Below are 13,820 nucleotides of genomic sequence, written 5' to 3'. Positions count from 1 at the left end.
ACCAGTAGCATGGGGCACTGCTGAAAAGATACCTGCAAATGCGCAAGTGACTTTGGCACTGGGTAACAGGCAGAGGTTGGAACAGTTTGGAGGGCTCAGAAGACAGGAAAATGTAGGAAAGTTTGGAATGCCCTGGAGACTTGTTGAATGGCTTTGACCAAAATGCTGATAATGACATGGACAATGAAATCCAGGTTGAGGTGGTCTCAGATGGAGATGAGAAACTTGGAAACTGGAGCAAAGGTGACTCTTGTTATGTTTTAGCAGAGACTGGCAGCATTTTGCCCCTGCCCTAGAGATTTGTGGAACTTTGAACTTGAGAGAGATGATTTAGGGCATCTGGCAGAAAAAATTTCTAAGCAGCAAAGCATTCAAGCAGTGACCTGGGTGCTGTTAAAGGCATTCAGTTTTATAAGGGAAGCAGAGCATAAAAGTTTGGAAAATTTGCAGCCTGACAATGCAATAGAAAAGAAAATCCCATTTTCTGAGAAGAAATTCAAGCCCGCTGCAGAAATGTGCATAAGTAACAAGGAGCCGAATGTTAATCTCCAAGACAATGGGGAAAATGTCTCCAGGGCATGTCAGAGGTCTTCATGGCAGCCCCTCCCATCACAGGCCCAGAGTTCTAAGAGGCAAAAATGGTTTTGTGGGCCAGGCCCAGGGTCCCTGTGCTGTGTGTAGTTTAGGGACTTGGTGCCCTGTGTCCCAGCTGCTCCAGCCATAACTAAAAGGGGCCAAGGTACAGCTCGGGCTGCTGTTTCAGAGGGTGGAAACCCTAAGCCTTGGCAGCTTCCATGTGTTGTTGGGCCTGTGGGTGCACAGAGGTCAAGAACTGGGGTTTGGGAACCTCCACCTAGATTTCAGAGGATGTATGGAAATGCCTGGATGTCCAGGCAGAAGTTTGCTGCAGGGGTGGGGCCCTCGTGGACAACCTCTGCTGGGGCAGTGTGGAACAGAAATGTGGGGTCAGAGCCCCCACACAGAGTTCCTACTGGGGCTCTGCCTAGTGGAGCTCTGAGAAGAGAACCACTGGCCTCCAGACCCCAGAATGGTAGATCCACTGACAGCTTGCACTGTGTGCCTGGAAAAGCAGCAGACACTGAATGCCAGCCCATGAAGGCAGCTGGGAGGGAAGCAGTACCCTGCAAAGCCACAGGGGCAGAGCTGCTGAAGACAATGGGATCCTACCTCTTGCATTAGCATGACCTAAAGGTGAGACATGGAGTCAAAGGATATCATTTTGGAAATTTAAGATTTGACTGCCCTGCTGCATTTTGGACTTCCATTGGGCCTGTAGCCCCTTTGTTTTGGCTAATTTCTCCCATTTGGAATGGCTGTATTTACCCAATACCTGTACCCCCATTGTATCTAGGAATTAACTAACTTGCTTTCGATTTTACAGGCTCATAGATGGAAGGGACTTGCTTTGTCTCAGATGAGACTTTGGACTGTGGACTTTTGAGTTAATGCTGAAATGAGTTGATACTTTGGGGGACTGTTTGGAAGGCATCATTGGTTTTGAAATGTGAAGATATGAGATTTGGGAGGGGCCAGAGGCAGAATGATATGGTTTGGCTCTGTGTCCCCATCCAAATTTCATCTTGTAGCTTCCATATTTTCCACATGTTGTGAGAGGGACCAGGTGGGAGATGATAGAATCATGGGGGCAGGTCTTTCCCATGCTGTTCTCGTGATAGTGAATAGGTCTTACAAGATCTGATGGTTTTAAAAATGGGAGTTTCTCTGCACAAGCTCTCTGCTTGCTGCCATCTATGTAAGACATGATTTGCTCCTCCTTGCCTTCCACCATGATTATGAGGCTTCTCCAGCAACATGGAACTGTAAGTCAAATTAAACCTCTCTCTTTTGTAAGTTTCCCAGTCTTGGGTATGTCTTTATCAGCAGCATGAAAATGGACTAATACAGTGATTAAGGGATGAAATATTAGACGAAAAGATAAAGCAGGAAGTGTGGTCCAGGTCATTTAGGGCCTTGAAGTTCATGGCAAGAAGTTTGGATTTTATTGTCAGTGCATTGGGAAGCCATTTGAAGGGAATTGAGCAGGTGGCTCATATGATCTTGTTTTCAGTGGAAAGATTATTGTGTCAGCTCCATGAATTGTAGATGTGGCAAGGTAGGGAGAAAATCACAGTTATTGTTGCAAGGTATGGAGAAAATCACAGCTATTGTAAGTCTGGATGAGAGCTAAGAGCAAACTGGGCCATGGTGGTAGCAAAGGAAAGAGATAGAAGTGGATAGATATGTGATATGTGTTTGGAAAGAAGATGTATCAAGTTGAGCTAGTCTCTTTACTGTCCCAGAAACAGACCTACTCATGTTTGTCTCCTTAACTTGTCCTATTTCTTGGCTTGCCCTGTCTCACTTTCAAAGTCCTATATTCAGTCTCTTTTCCTTCATTAAATACTTTCTTGAATATTCTGCTCGTTCTCTTCTGTAAACTTTTTTTTTTTTTGAGACACTATCTCACTCTGTTGACCAGGCTGGAGTGCAGTAGCATGACCTTGACTCACTGCAGCCTTGATCTCTTGGGCTCAAGTGATCCTCTTGCCTCAGCCTCCCAAGTAGCTGGCACCACAGGTGCACACCACCATGCCTAGCTAATTTTTTTTTTGTATTTTTTGTACAGATGGGATTTTGCCATTTTGCCTGGGCTGGTCTTGAACTCCTGAGCTCAAGCAATCCACCCGCCTTGGCCTCCCAAGTGCTGGGAGTAGAAACATGAGCCACTACACCCAGCTTCTTCTCTGAACTTCTAAAGCAAATACTCATTTTTCAATTATTTCATTTTTATTAGTTTTGCCTTTCATTTATAGATTGTGAAGCTCTTTGATGGTAAGATTTTATTCTTTATTTCTTTATCTCCATGAGACCTAGCACAGTACTAGGTTCAAAATAAATGGAGATTGAATAACAGATTAATAATATGGCATCTCATAAAAATCAATTAATCAAACAAACACAACATAAATAAACTAAAACCTCTCAGTAATTGGCCTAGAAAGTAATAGAACATCGAACATGACCACATTGAGCAAACTGATTTACTGTGATCCACTAAATGTATTTATGATAAGGTAGGTGAGGTACAAAAAGTTATAATTTTCCAGGACAACTGTATGGAGTCCCTAGGCTCAGCCACAGGTTATCCTTTCATGCTGCTGCAAGCCATACACTTGACTTGTGGCTGTAGCAACACAGAGAATCTGGAGCCAAAAGCACTGTTACAGTGCTTTCAGTCTTTAGGAAACTCTTTTCAAAATGTTAAGCATTGTTGAGAAAATCTCAGAGAACACTATGTGAGTCTTCAGTATACCACATGATGATGTAAACTGCATTGCTCTAAAGAGGGTCAAGGAAAATTACAACTATTCCAAGACTTAAGTCTTGTGAAACATAGTTAGAAACCAAAAATTATAGTACTGAATATCTATGTCTAGGAAGAGATTTTACATGAAGTACTAAATGTATTTTAACAAATGCCACCCAACATATTTGATTGCATAATTTTCTGAAAGAATTACCTAGTACAGGCATGTTTTATATATGTCTTTGTTGATCCATGGACAGGACAAGCCACAGAAAATTAAGGATGAAATTGTATATATATCATCTATAAAAAAAAAAGAAATAAAAACCCACAGTCTTCAAACTTACCATTAAGACTCCTTTCATCTCATAGCTCACTAGCAAATTGAATTTATAAAGCACCTCTCACACAAAAAGTCAGAGAGCAAAGCACTAAAGCAAAACAAATACCAGTGATTAAGGAAAATTGAAAGCAGCAGTAAAAATATGTTTCTTTAGTCTACTTTTAAATACAGACTGGGAACTGCAAATAATTGGGAGCATATATAAGTGGTAATTTTTTTGTCTTCGTGATTGTATGGTATTGAATACAAATGAGAAAAATTGTTGCTGCAAAACTCAGCAATCCTTATGAGATTATTTTAAACATTCACTTAATTTAGTAATAAATTTAAGTTACTCAAGTATTTTGTCATTTCTTAGACTGGCCAATTTTGATGTGCTTCATGTTTACTTTTGGTGATTTGAGGAGAAATTATTTAAAATGGTCTTTCCTAACCTGAGACAGTATCAAAGAAGGGAGGCAAATTTTCTGTAAGTTTCAGGTCTTCATAGCATTAGTGGACTATTTAAATATTCCAGAGAAAGTATTTTATTCTACATTGATCAATATTCAGAGAATTTTCCAGGGGATTTGTGACTCTTCAATGGGATAAAACTGAACTGTTTAGAGGAGTCAGTGAAATAAAATATTTGGGCACTGATTTCATGGTGGATGGCTGTTGTCAATCATTGCTTCTTTTAGCATAACCATTGGCCACTGAAGTACTTCAAAGAATATTCTGGCAGCCAAATATTTGGAGAAAGAAGGGCAAAATAGAAACTTTAGAGTTCCTTTTTATCTGTAAATACATATTTTTTTTTTCCAGCAGAGCTGTTAAAGACAATTTAATAAAATATATTGATTTTGGTAACTAGACATTAGGATTGAAGAAGTTTTTAATTTAAAAATTTGGGGTACTGCTTTACTCTCTCTCCCAAGCTCTCCCTACCTCTCTTACTCTTTAACCCATTTCATTCCCTTTCCCTCCTTTCCCATTCCCTCATTCTTTTGCCAACAACCCCCACTCACCCCCCACCTTTTTTTTTTTTTTTTTTTGAGATAGGGTCTCACTCTGTCACCCAGGCTGAACTGGTGTAGGGTGTTCATAGCTCACTGTAATAGCCTCCTGAGCTCAAGCGATTCTTCCGCCTCAGCCTCTCAAGTACATGCGACTACAGGCTCACCCCACCATACCTGGCTAATTAAAAAAAATTTTTTTTTGGTAGAGATGGGGTTACTCAGGCTTGTCTCAAACCCCTGGCCTTGAGTGATCCTCCTGCCTAGGCCTCCCAGAGCCTAGGGATTCAGGTGTGAGCCACCGTGCCTGGCCAACACTCTAATTTTAACAGTTGTCCTGACTCGCATACCTTTCAAGCTTAAGAGAGAACATGCGGTGGGCGCTGTGGCTCACACCTGTAATCCCGGCACTTTGGAGGCCAACGCGAGTGGATTGCCTGAGCTCAGGGGTTCAAGACCAGCCTGGGCAACATGATGAAACCCTATCTCTACAAAAATGGAAAAAAATTAGCTGGCGTGGTGGTATGTGCCTGTAGTCCCAGCTACTTGGGGGGCTGAGGCAGGAGAATTGCTTGAACCCGGGAGATGGAGGTTGCACTGAGCGCAGATACCAAAGGTAAAGAAGGAAGTGCTTGTTGTTATTAGGGTGAGAGGGTAGCATTTGTTAAACTTGGCTAGAGCCAGTGCAAATAGAATTTGGGAAGGTCTGGTGATTTTTTCAAAGCTATTTACAAGCTACTACTCCTCAGGATGCAACTCAAAGGACATTTTGAGTATTAATAAGATTATTTCATGAACTGCTTTGATTGTTTGCTGAAATGTACCTTATAAATTATGATTTTACGATTGAAGAATATATGTAGATTTGTATTTTTTTCCTCTCTCTTTTCAGAATTATGTTAAATTTCTCAATCAGGTAGATTTCTAAATGTGATGATAATTGCTATAAAATTGTCAGAAAGTTCCAAAGCAGTCTGAAACACAGTAGTGGGTTCAATCAATGATTAGTTTCATTTCTTTTCAAAGGCATCACTAGACTTTCCTTATGGCTCTGGAATTGTTTTCAAACTTTGTTGTTCTTCTGAATCACCTGAAGTACTTGATATGGTAGGAATATTTGCATCCCCTCAAATTTCTTATGTTGAAGTCTTAACTTGGTATTCGGTGTTATACCTCCTGTAACAATGGTATTAGGAAGTGGTGTATTTGGGAGGTGGGGCTTTTGATCATAGGGGTGGAGCCCTTCTGAATGGGATTAGTTCCCTTATAAAAGAGACCTCCGAGAGCTCCTTTGCCCCTTCCACTCTCTGAAGACACAGTGAGAAGCCAGCAGTCTTACAGCCAGGAAGAGAACCCCCACCAGAACCCTGATCTCAGAATTCTGGCCTCTAGAGCTGTGAAAAATAAATTTCTATTGTTTATAAGCCAGCCAATCTATGCTGATTTGTTATTGCAGCCTGAATAGACTAAGACAAGTACTTGTTTAAAATATGCATTTCCCACCTGTCCTCCCAGAAAATTCTGATCCAGGAGATTCAAGGTGGGACCTGGGAAACATTTTCAACAAGGCTCTCAAGTGATAATTAAAATCAGCAACATTGCGTTAGAACAGTGGTTCTCAACTCTAACTGGGCAGCTTTAAAAAATCCTGGTCCCTGGGTCCAACCTCTAACCAATGTAATCAGAATCTTTGGTGGCAGGACCCAGGCATTTGTACTTTTTAAAAAAGAATTCTCAGGTGGCTTTAATGTGCACCTAGGATTGACAATCATTGTTCTCAATGTTCTTGTGAATACTAAAATAGATTCTGGAAAAATGCTGTGGGATAATACATTTTTACCTCTAGTGCTTCCCTAAGATAAAATATATTTAATTTGAGTAAGTGTTAAAATCAGAATATTTCAGATACCATGTAGAGTCAATCTGAGTACCAGATATTCAACAATTCTGGGGTGAAGTAAGTCAGTCTCTAGACTTTTTTCAAGAACTTTACCAATATTCTATTTGGGCTTTTAATCATGTATATAATTCACCCTAGTAACCCCTTAGCAACAGACTGTGATATGCAGATAGGATGCAAATCGTCAGGTGAAGAAAGTAGAGAAATGCAGAAGCAAGATTTGAGGTTAATTGTGGTAGAATTTAAAATTGTGGCCAGGAACAGACTTCATTATCCTCCTTCTTTTTGCTTCCAGAAAAGAATCTGCACAGGTGTATTTACCTAGGTGATCTCCAGTATGGTGATTCTTAATTGTCCACCTCAGCTTTTGCAATATGTGGAAAGCCAGGCTCTGATCTGGATAATGACACAAGGATGTTGGCAGAATATTATGTCTCTTGATTTCAGGGAGTTTAGCTTTATTTTTGTAGTGAGGTGCATTAGTTGAGGAAGATCCAGTACCAGATGGTAATGTTGGCTGGGAGTGGTTTTCTCACCTACATTTGGCAGCTTAACTCGGAAGTGGTGCTTTCAGTGCCTGAGACTTCCAGTCTATGCTACTTAACTGATCATTGGGAAGCTTTAGGTGGTATAGAAGCAATGACACATCTCATTAAAGGTCCCGTAACTATGAACATCTGACATCTGTGCTGCAAATAGGACTGAATGCAGCCTTCAAGTGGTTACAGATTCAAGGGGTATGTTGTTTTTTAAAGGCACGGCTGAAACTCATTATATTTACCAGGCTTGTAATTTCTAGAGGCATTTTTGACTGGAAGACATAGATTACACATTAATAAACTGCTCCTTTCAAAGTTGACCTCCTCCTAAATGGGTTCCCTCTTTCCCAGCATTTAGACAATGGTTTCAGCTGATGCTTATCCATGATTTAACAATAATCATAACAATAGCTATCATAATTTGAATACCTATAATATGCTACGATACTTTATATATAAGTGATACAATAGCTTTCCAAGATATTCCCACTTCGTGGATGAGGAACCTGGGGCTCTGAGGAATTAAGGAACTTGCCAAAGACCACAAAACTCCTAAGTGACAGAGCCAGGATTCTGCCACCTGTGTGGTTACCCAGTGGAGTCTCTGTCCATCTTGTCACTGGCTCCTGCACTGTGTACAGGAATGGAATCAGCATTCATTGCTATAAACTGCAGTAAGGTAAGTGAATGTTCATAAAAGTTGGCCTGTAGTTTACTATTTAAACTGGAAAAATAAAAAAAGGTAAGACAACCAAATTCAGCCTTCAAGGATCTTACCATCCAGTTCTTTTATCACATTAAAGAATAACAGCCTGATTCTTTATACACATTTCTAGATGCTTTAACTTTAAATTTTTAAAATACTGAGCTATTTAGTGAAATCAGAAAATAATTTTTAAAAATCTAAGTACGTTCATCCTAAATTTGGCCTGCTTCCTTACAGCTGCAGAAATTCATTTTCACCCCATTCCCCATCCCCCTTCCTGAAGCCCTAAAGCACAAACCCAGTGGGAGTCCCCTCTGTTTCCCAAAGGAAATATTTCATTCATATAATGTCTCCTTTGTAATCAACACTGAGAAATGTCACTTTGATTAAACACAACTCTGAATGACTAAGACCACAGTACAATAAATTCTCCAGAGCTATCTTTCAGAACAACTGATTGCTCTCCAGTCTTAATCCTCCAGAGTCTTATTTAATCAAAATGATGTTGCTAATTAAGGATTAAAACCTCCGAATAGAATAAAAAAGAAGGATTTTTCTTTCTCCTTTGGGCAGGTCAAGGAGGCAGAATTTGCTGCAAGGATGTAAAGAGTCCCTTCTACCTTTGGTAAGACTGCATTGTTCTCTGACATTAGGACTTAATCCAAAATAGGGCTGAGTGCTTTGTAATATTAATATAATTGGAGAAAGAAAAAAGGGGAGCAAGAGAAAGAAAAAGAAAGAGAGAGAAAAGAGGAACTGCCTCGGATAGCTACATCTGCCTATACATATACATATAGACACTATTCACTCTAAAAATGGACAATGTAGCTCACATCTGTTTGACATCCACTGACAGATAGATAACAACAATAGCAAATAAATTTTATAGTAAATGCTTAACTACCCTCCCTTAAGATCCATATATTAATTTGTTTTCTTGAATTTGTATTTGGTAATATAAATTGTTTCCTAAAAAAACACAAAAACTGATGAACTCCATAAGAACTCATTGGGAGAGACAAAGATTCACAGGAAGGCTGTTTGATTTTCATGGAATATAAACTCTTTTAGGTGTTGGGAGCGAATTGGGTGAGAAACAGAGATGCTGGGTGATGCTTTAACAAATTGTAAAATACTTCTTTCATCTTTGCATCTTCTCTCTGCATTGGCCTAGAAATTTATAATCTCTGCCAAATTAGTCTATTACAATACAGACATACTAACAGCTACCATTTTTTGATCACTTACTATGTGCCAAGTTCTTTGCCAGCAATACACATGGTGTTACCTCTAATAAAACTGGAGAAGAGGTATTATCCCTCTTCAGAAATGAATAAACTGAAGTAGAGAATAAATGACTAGGTCAAGGTCAGTCAGCTTGTGTTAAGCAGAGTCCAGACTTCCACCCAGGTCTCTTTGGTTCCAAAGCCACGTTCTATTCTGCAGGACAAGGCACTTCAAATCTTTTTACCTGGAGGATAAATGTATCCGCGTGTGTTGGGAAGGTGCTGGTGAGCTGTACTGGTCTGCATGAGACTTAGAAGCTCCTGTGATTACTGACTGAATCATCATCACAGATTGATCACATCGTCACTTAGTCCAATTCATCACAAAGACTGAGCAACTACTACCCAAATGGCATCAGAAAGTAAACAGTGAGAACGGTCATAAGCCTCTTTTTTCTCCTAGCCAGTGCTACTTACCAGTTAAAAAAAGACATTGTTTTTTGTGATCCATACTCCTGAAGGCCAAAAGCACCCAGTGGACAGACGATGGCTCTTATGCCTCCAATGCCAAGGCAAATGGTCAACAGTGCTACATAAAACAGCCTGTGCTGCTCTGTTTTTGGTATGTTGTTAACTGCATGGTAAGTGCCCAGATAGAAATCTTCCAAGGGAAAAGCCACCACAGATAACAAAGCAGTGCCTGTAGGTGGAGAAAAAAAAAAGAGTAAATGTAGCATAGAACAATTGGATCACCAAATCACATTTTAAACAGGGTTTTTCCTCTGACAGTGGCATCATTTTGTAATTGTCTTATCCAAACATTTATGGTAGTCATTGCAATTTCAGGGATAGCCTGATGTTTTCTAATTGTAAAAATTTCCTTCAATATGTGTCTTAACTAATCCAGAGTTTTAGGGGTTTTTTTTCTCCTCAAGCTTGAACTATGTTTTCTCCCAGAATGTATGAGCAAATCATGTTTATTTTGCCAAAATTAAAATAGCTCAGGAAAGAATTGTATAAAAAATGAAGCTGTTAGTATTCCCACCTCCAGAGAAAACCACGGTTAATAAAGGTTTTTTGTTCTTAATCAATCGAGTGACAGAAAACACCATGATCCCAGACATCTCAGAAGCCTATTACCTAAAAGCTTTTAAGAAGAACATTATCATAGAGGAGAACACAGCCTTTTTTTTTTTTCTTTCCTACTTCTGTTTCTCCTTGTAATGTCTTTCTTATTTCTCTTACTTCTCACACAGCTGGATGGAGCCTTCTTTGCCACAAACGGAGTTGAGAAGGCTGGGGACAGAGGAGTGTGAGTGGAAGGAGAGGGGACATAAAGTGACAAAAGAAGGTCGAGTATCCTTCTCTCTTCCACCTTGCAGGGACCACACTTGCTGACTTTCCTTGTCTAATAAAACTTACTATACAATTCCATGCTTTTGCTAAGCTCTTTATATTTTGCAAAGCATGTTCATGGACTATATTGTTTCATCTTGGAAAAACTTTGTGATGTGAGTGGATAGATTTTCTTATTCAATTTATTTTTTTAAAGAAATAGGTTCAGTGAGATTAAGTGGCTTGCCTAATGTTATAAAGTAACCCAGTTGTAATCTCCCTCTTCTTGGACCTCCTACCATCAAGTAGTCAAATAAATTTTTTTTTTGGAAGTAGTATTCCCCCCCATCAGATTACAAAAGTAATATGTTCTTACTTCAGAAAATTTGAAAAATAGAGGAAAGCACTCAGAATAATACAAAAGGCCCATAATCTCATGACTCAGAGATCATCTTTACCATATATATATTTTACTTTTATAAAATAAAATATTTTATAGATATTTATATTTTACTTAAAAATATTTTACTTAAATATATATAAATATATTTTATAAATCTATTTTACTTAAATAAATTGAGATTACACTGTTGATTTTTTAATGTAACCAAATAATATGAACGATTTTTAAAATACCTTTATACTTTTCCAACATGATTTCTAGTGATGATGTGATATTCTAATCATAATGTGTTTTAAAATACTTTTTCAGTTATTTTAAATGAATACTGTAAAATACCCTGACACATAATTTTTGTGCACATCTTTATTAGCCTAAGTTCTCAGTCAAAGGCATTCCTATTTTTATTGCTTCTTAATACCACTGGCAAATGTTCTTTAACAATGCAACAAGTTAATCTCCTACCATCATTGTATGAGAAGATCTTCATTCATACTAGTTACCATCATTAAGTTTTTTGTTTTGATGATTCCATTAGTGAAAAATGGCTCCTCCATGTTCTTTTTTCTCTTTATTTTATTAATTTGGCATTAATGTTATTTGGTATAAATTTTTATACAGTTATTTCATGTGGTTTGTTTTCTCAATTAGATTATAAATTCCTTACAGATAAAGATTTGGTCTAATGCTTCCATCTCCCCTACAGAGGCTTTCACAATGTAAAGAATATATGTCCTTAATAGCTATTTGGCAACAGATTCATTTACCATGAGGTGGGCCCTTTAAATGGTTGAGTTTGAAATGTTCCCTTTTAAGGTTAGCCAGATATGAAACTAACTGCTCTCTTTCTACCACTTAGTCTTCTCTTCTGTAGGTGTGATGTGAGGCCTGGCTAGACAAAGGGATGTCCAAAGAGGAAGGACAGGACAACTATTTCATGCAGCAACTATTTACTTAGGAACAAGGCACTTTTAGTTTGAATGATATATTTGTGTAACTTAGAAAGGCACTTCCATCTTTTGAGAAAATGTCATAATAGGCTGATTGTGTTAAATCAAAACTTTATCCCTATCTGTTGTAAAATGATGCAGTAAAGAGACAAATCTATGACATACATGAAGAAAAGTCTCCTCTGTGATGTGTGCAATTGTGTATCTCATCATCAGCATGCCTGCATTTAGTAGCTCCATAGAAGCACCATGATGTGTCATACCCCCTGCCAGGTGGTGGGGGTCCGCTGGCTCTTCTCTCCAGGAAATGTTGAGTCCATCAGAGAAGTCAGCCATGCAGGTGGACAATTATATTATAAAGTGATGGATGCGATCGTATAAGTATTATATGGGTGTGGTTGAACACAGAGAAGCTAGCGACAAACACTATTTGGTTTTTGAAAGAATAGCAGGAGTTTTCCAATCATGGATAAGGGATGGAAAGATAAGGGAAGGTGACAATTTCAGAAAGAGAGAAGAACATGTATAAGATTAGAAAACTAGGGAAGGAGGCCAGGAGAAGTTAGCAAGGTTGGGGTTGCATGTTGAACAAGTCTGGAGAGGTGAACTTACAATAGGTTGGTAAGGTTATTGTATGCTAAATTAATAAATTTGGATTTAATTTTTTAGATAATAGAACCAATATAGAGATTTATTTGTTCAGGAAGTCAGTGTTGTTGGTAGAATGGAGTATGAACTGGAAACTGATTGACAACTGGCAGCCGAGTCAGTAGGCCATTGGAATGGTCAAAAAGAAGAAAGCTGCATTTTTTCAGCTAGGGTAGTAGCAATTCAGACAGAAGACTTTTTTTTATATATAACCTCTGACATTTAGTGACAGTTGGAATTTGATGGCAGCTGTAAGTGGAGGGCAACAAGGAAATAACTTTTAGTAAAAAAATGAATGGATGTAGAGTTGACTTAAGTCTTTTGTTTGCCGAATTCCAAAGTTGGGATTTCCATCCTGTCTGATGACTGACCTCAGAATTTAGACTGATAGAAATTACCATGTTAAACAAGAAGTCAACAAATGCTACTGGTGTGGCCTGTTACCAAGGTAAGCAGAGTAAATTAGTGTGGGATTTGCTTAAATGTCTTCTTATCAGAAAACTTTTTCTCGGTACCAAGTAGCAGCCTCATCACCATCCATTCCATCCTGTCCCCCTACCCAGCTTTATTTTTTCATCCTAACTCATTGCCACATGACATCATATCTATTTCCTCTTTTATTTTGTCTCTCCCTGCACCAAAAAGTCAACTTTAGCAGGAACAGATGACTTTCTTCTCTATTGCATTTCCAGACCCGGAATAATGTCTAGTACAGAGTAGTCAATAAGAAATATTTGTTGAATGTTGAGTGATTATTTGCCATGCAGTGACTTAGTTTTTATTCCACAGAACTAAAGCTGCGAAGTTTCCAGGTTTGACTGAAACTCCAATGGATTCTCTGAATGGTAATTTACCACCTGCCTGAGATTGTGTGATATGTTAATTTTTGACCCCCATCACATTTGTACCTTTATTTAGTTGCCTTATAGCTTCTCACTTGTTCTCTCCTGAATTGGCACTTTATTGCTTTAACCATCATCCTGAGATTTTCTGATCTTTCTTTATTTTATCCCTCACTGTGGTTGTCCATCCTGTATTGCAGAATAGCATTTCTCAAATGTTGTTTTCATGATATTTTCAGAGACTTCTTGTTGTTTAGGAAGAATAACTTGAACTTTTCAGTCTAAAATTCTAGTCTGTTCTTCAGGTTGCTCTCTATTCCTTATTAAACTATCTTGATATTTTCCCAGCATTTCTTGCAATCAGTCCCAAACTTTTGCAGATATATATTAATATATATGTAAAGACACACACTGTAGTGTCTAATTTACTCATTTCTAAAGCATATAATCATAGTTAATAATATAGAAATCATGCCATCATATGCAATCTTAATTACTACATGACTAATTAAAAGACCACCTTTGGATAAAAACATTTCTCAATTATTTTACATGAACTTCAAAAACCTTTTTTAGCACATTTCATCTTAGTTGTGAAGCAAATAAAT

At 38.3% G+C, this 13,820-nt stretch overlaps 1 protein-coding gene across 1 annotated transcript in view; it reads right to left on the bottom strand.

Moving 5' to 3' along the window:
* SLC15A5 (solute carrier family 15 member 5) overlaps positions 1-13,820 on the bottom strand; it is a 91,287-nt gene that overhangs the window by 76,751 nt on the left and 716 nt on the right. The window contains 1 exon segment of the mRNA XM_003265554.4: positions 9,515-9,737. Coding sequence (XP_003265602.3) covers positions 9,515-9,737 — 223 coding nt within the window.

Source organism: Nomascus leucogenys, chromosome 23 (assembly GCF_006542625.1).
Source record: "Nomascus leucogenys isolate Asia chromosome 23, Asia_NLE_v1, whole genome shotgun sequence".
Classification (NCBI taxonomy): Eukaryota; Metazoa; Chordata; class Mammalia; order Primates; family Hylobatidae; genus Nomascus; species Nomascus leucogenys.
The sequence above is the reverse complement of the archived record's forward strand: the minus strand, read 5'-3'. Positions and strand labels throughout refer to the sequence as shown.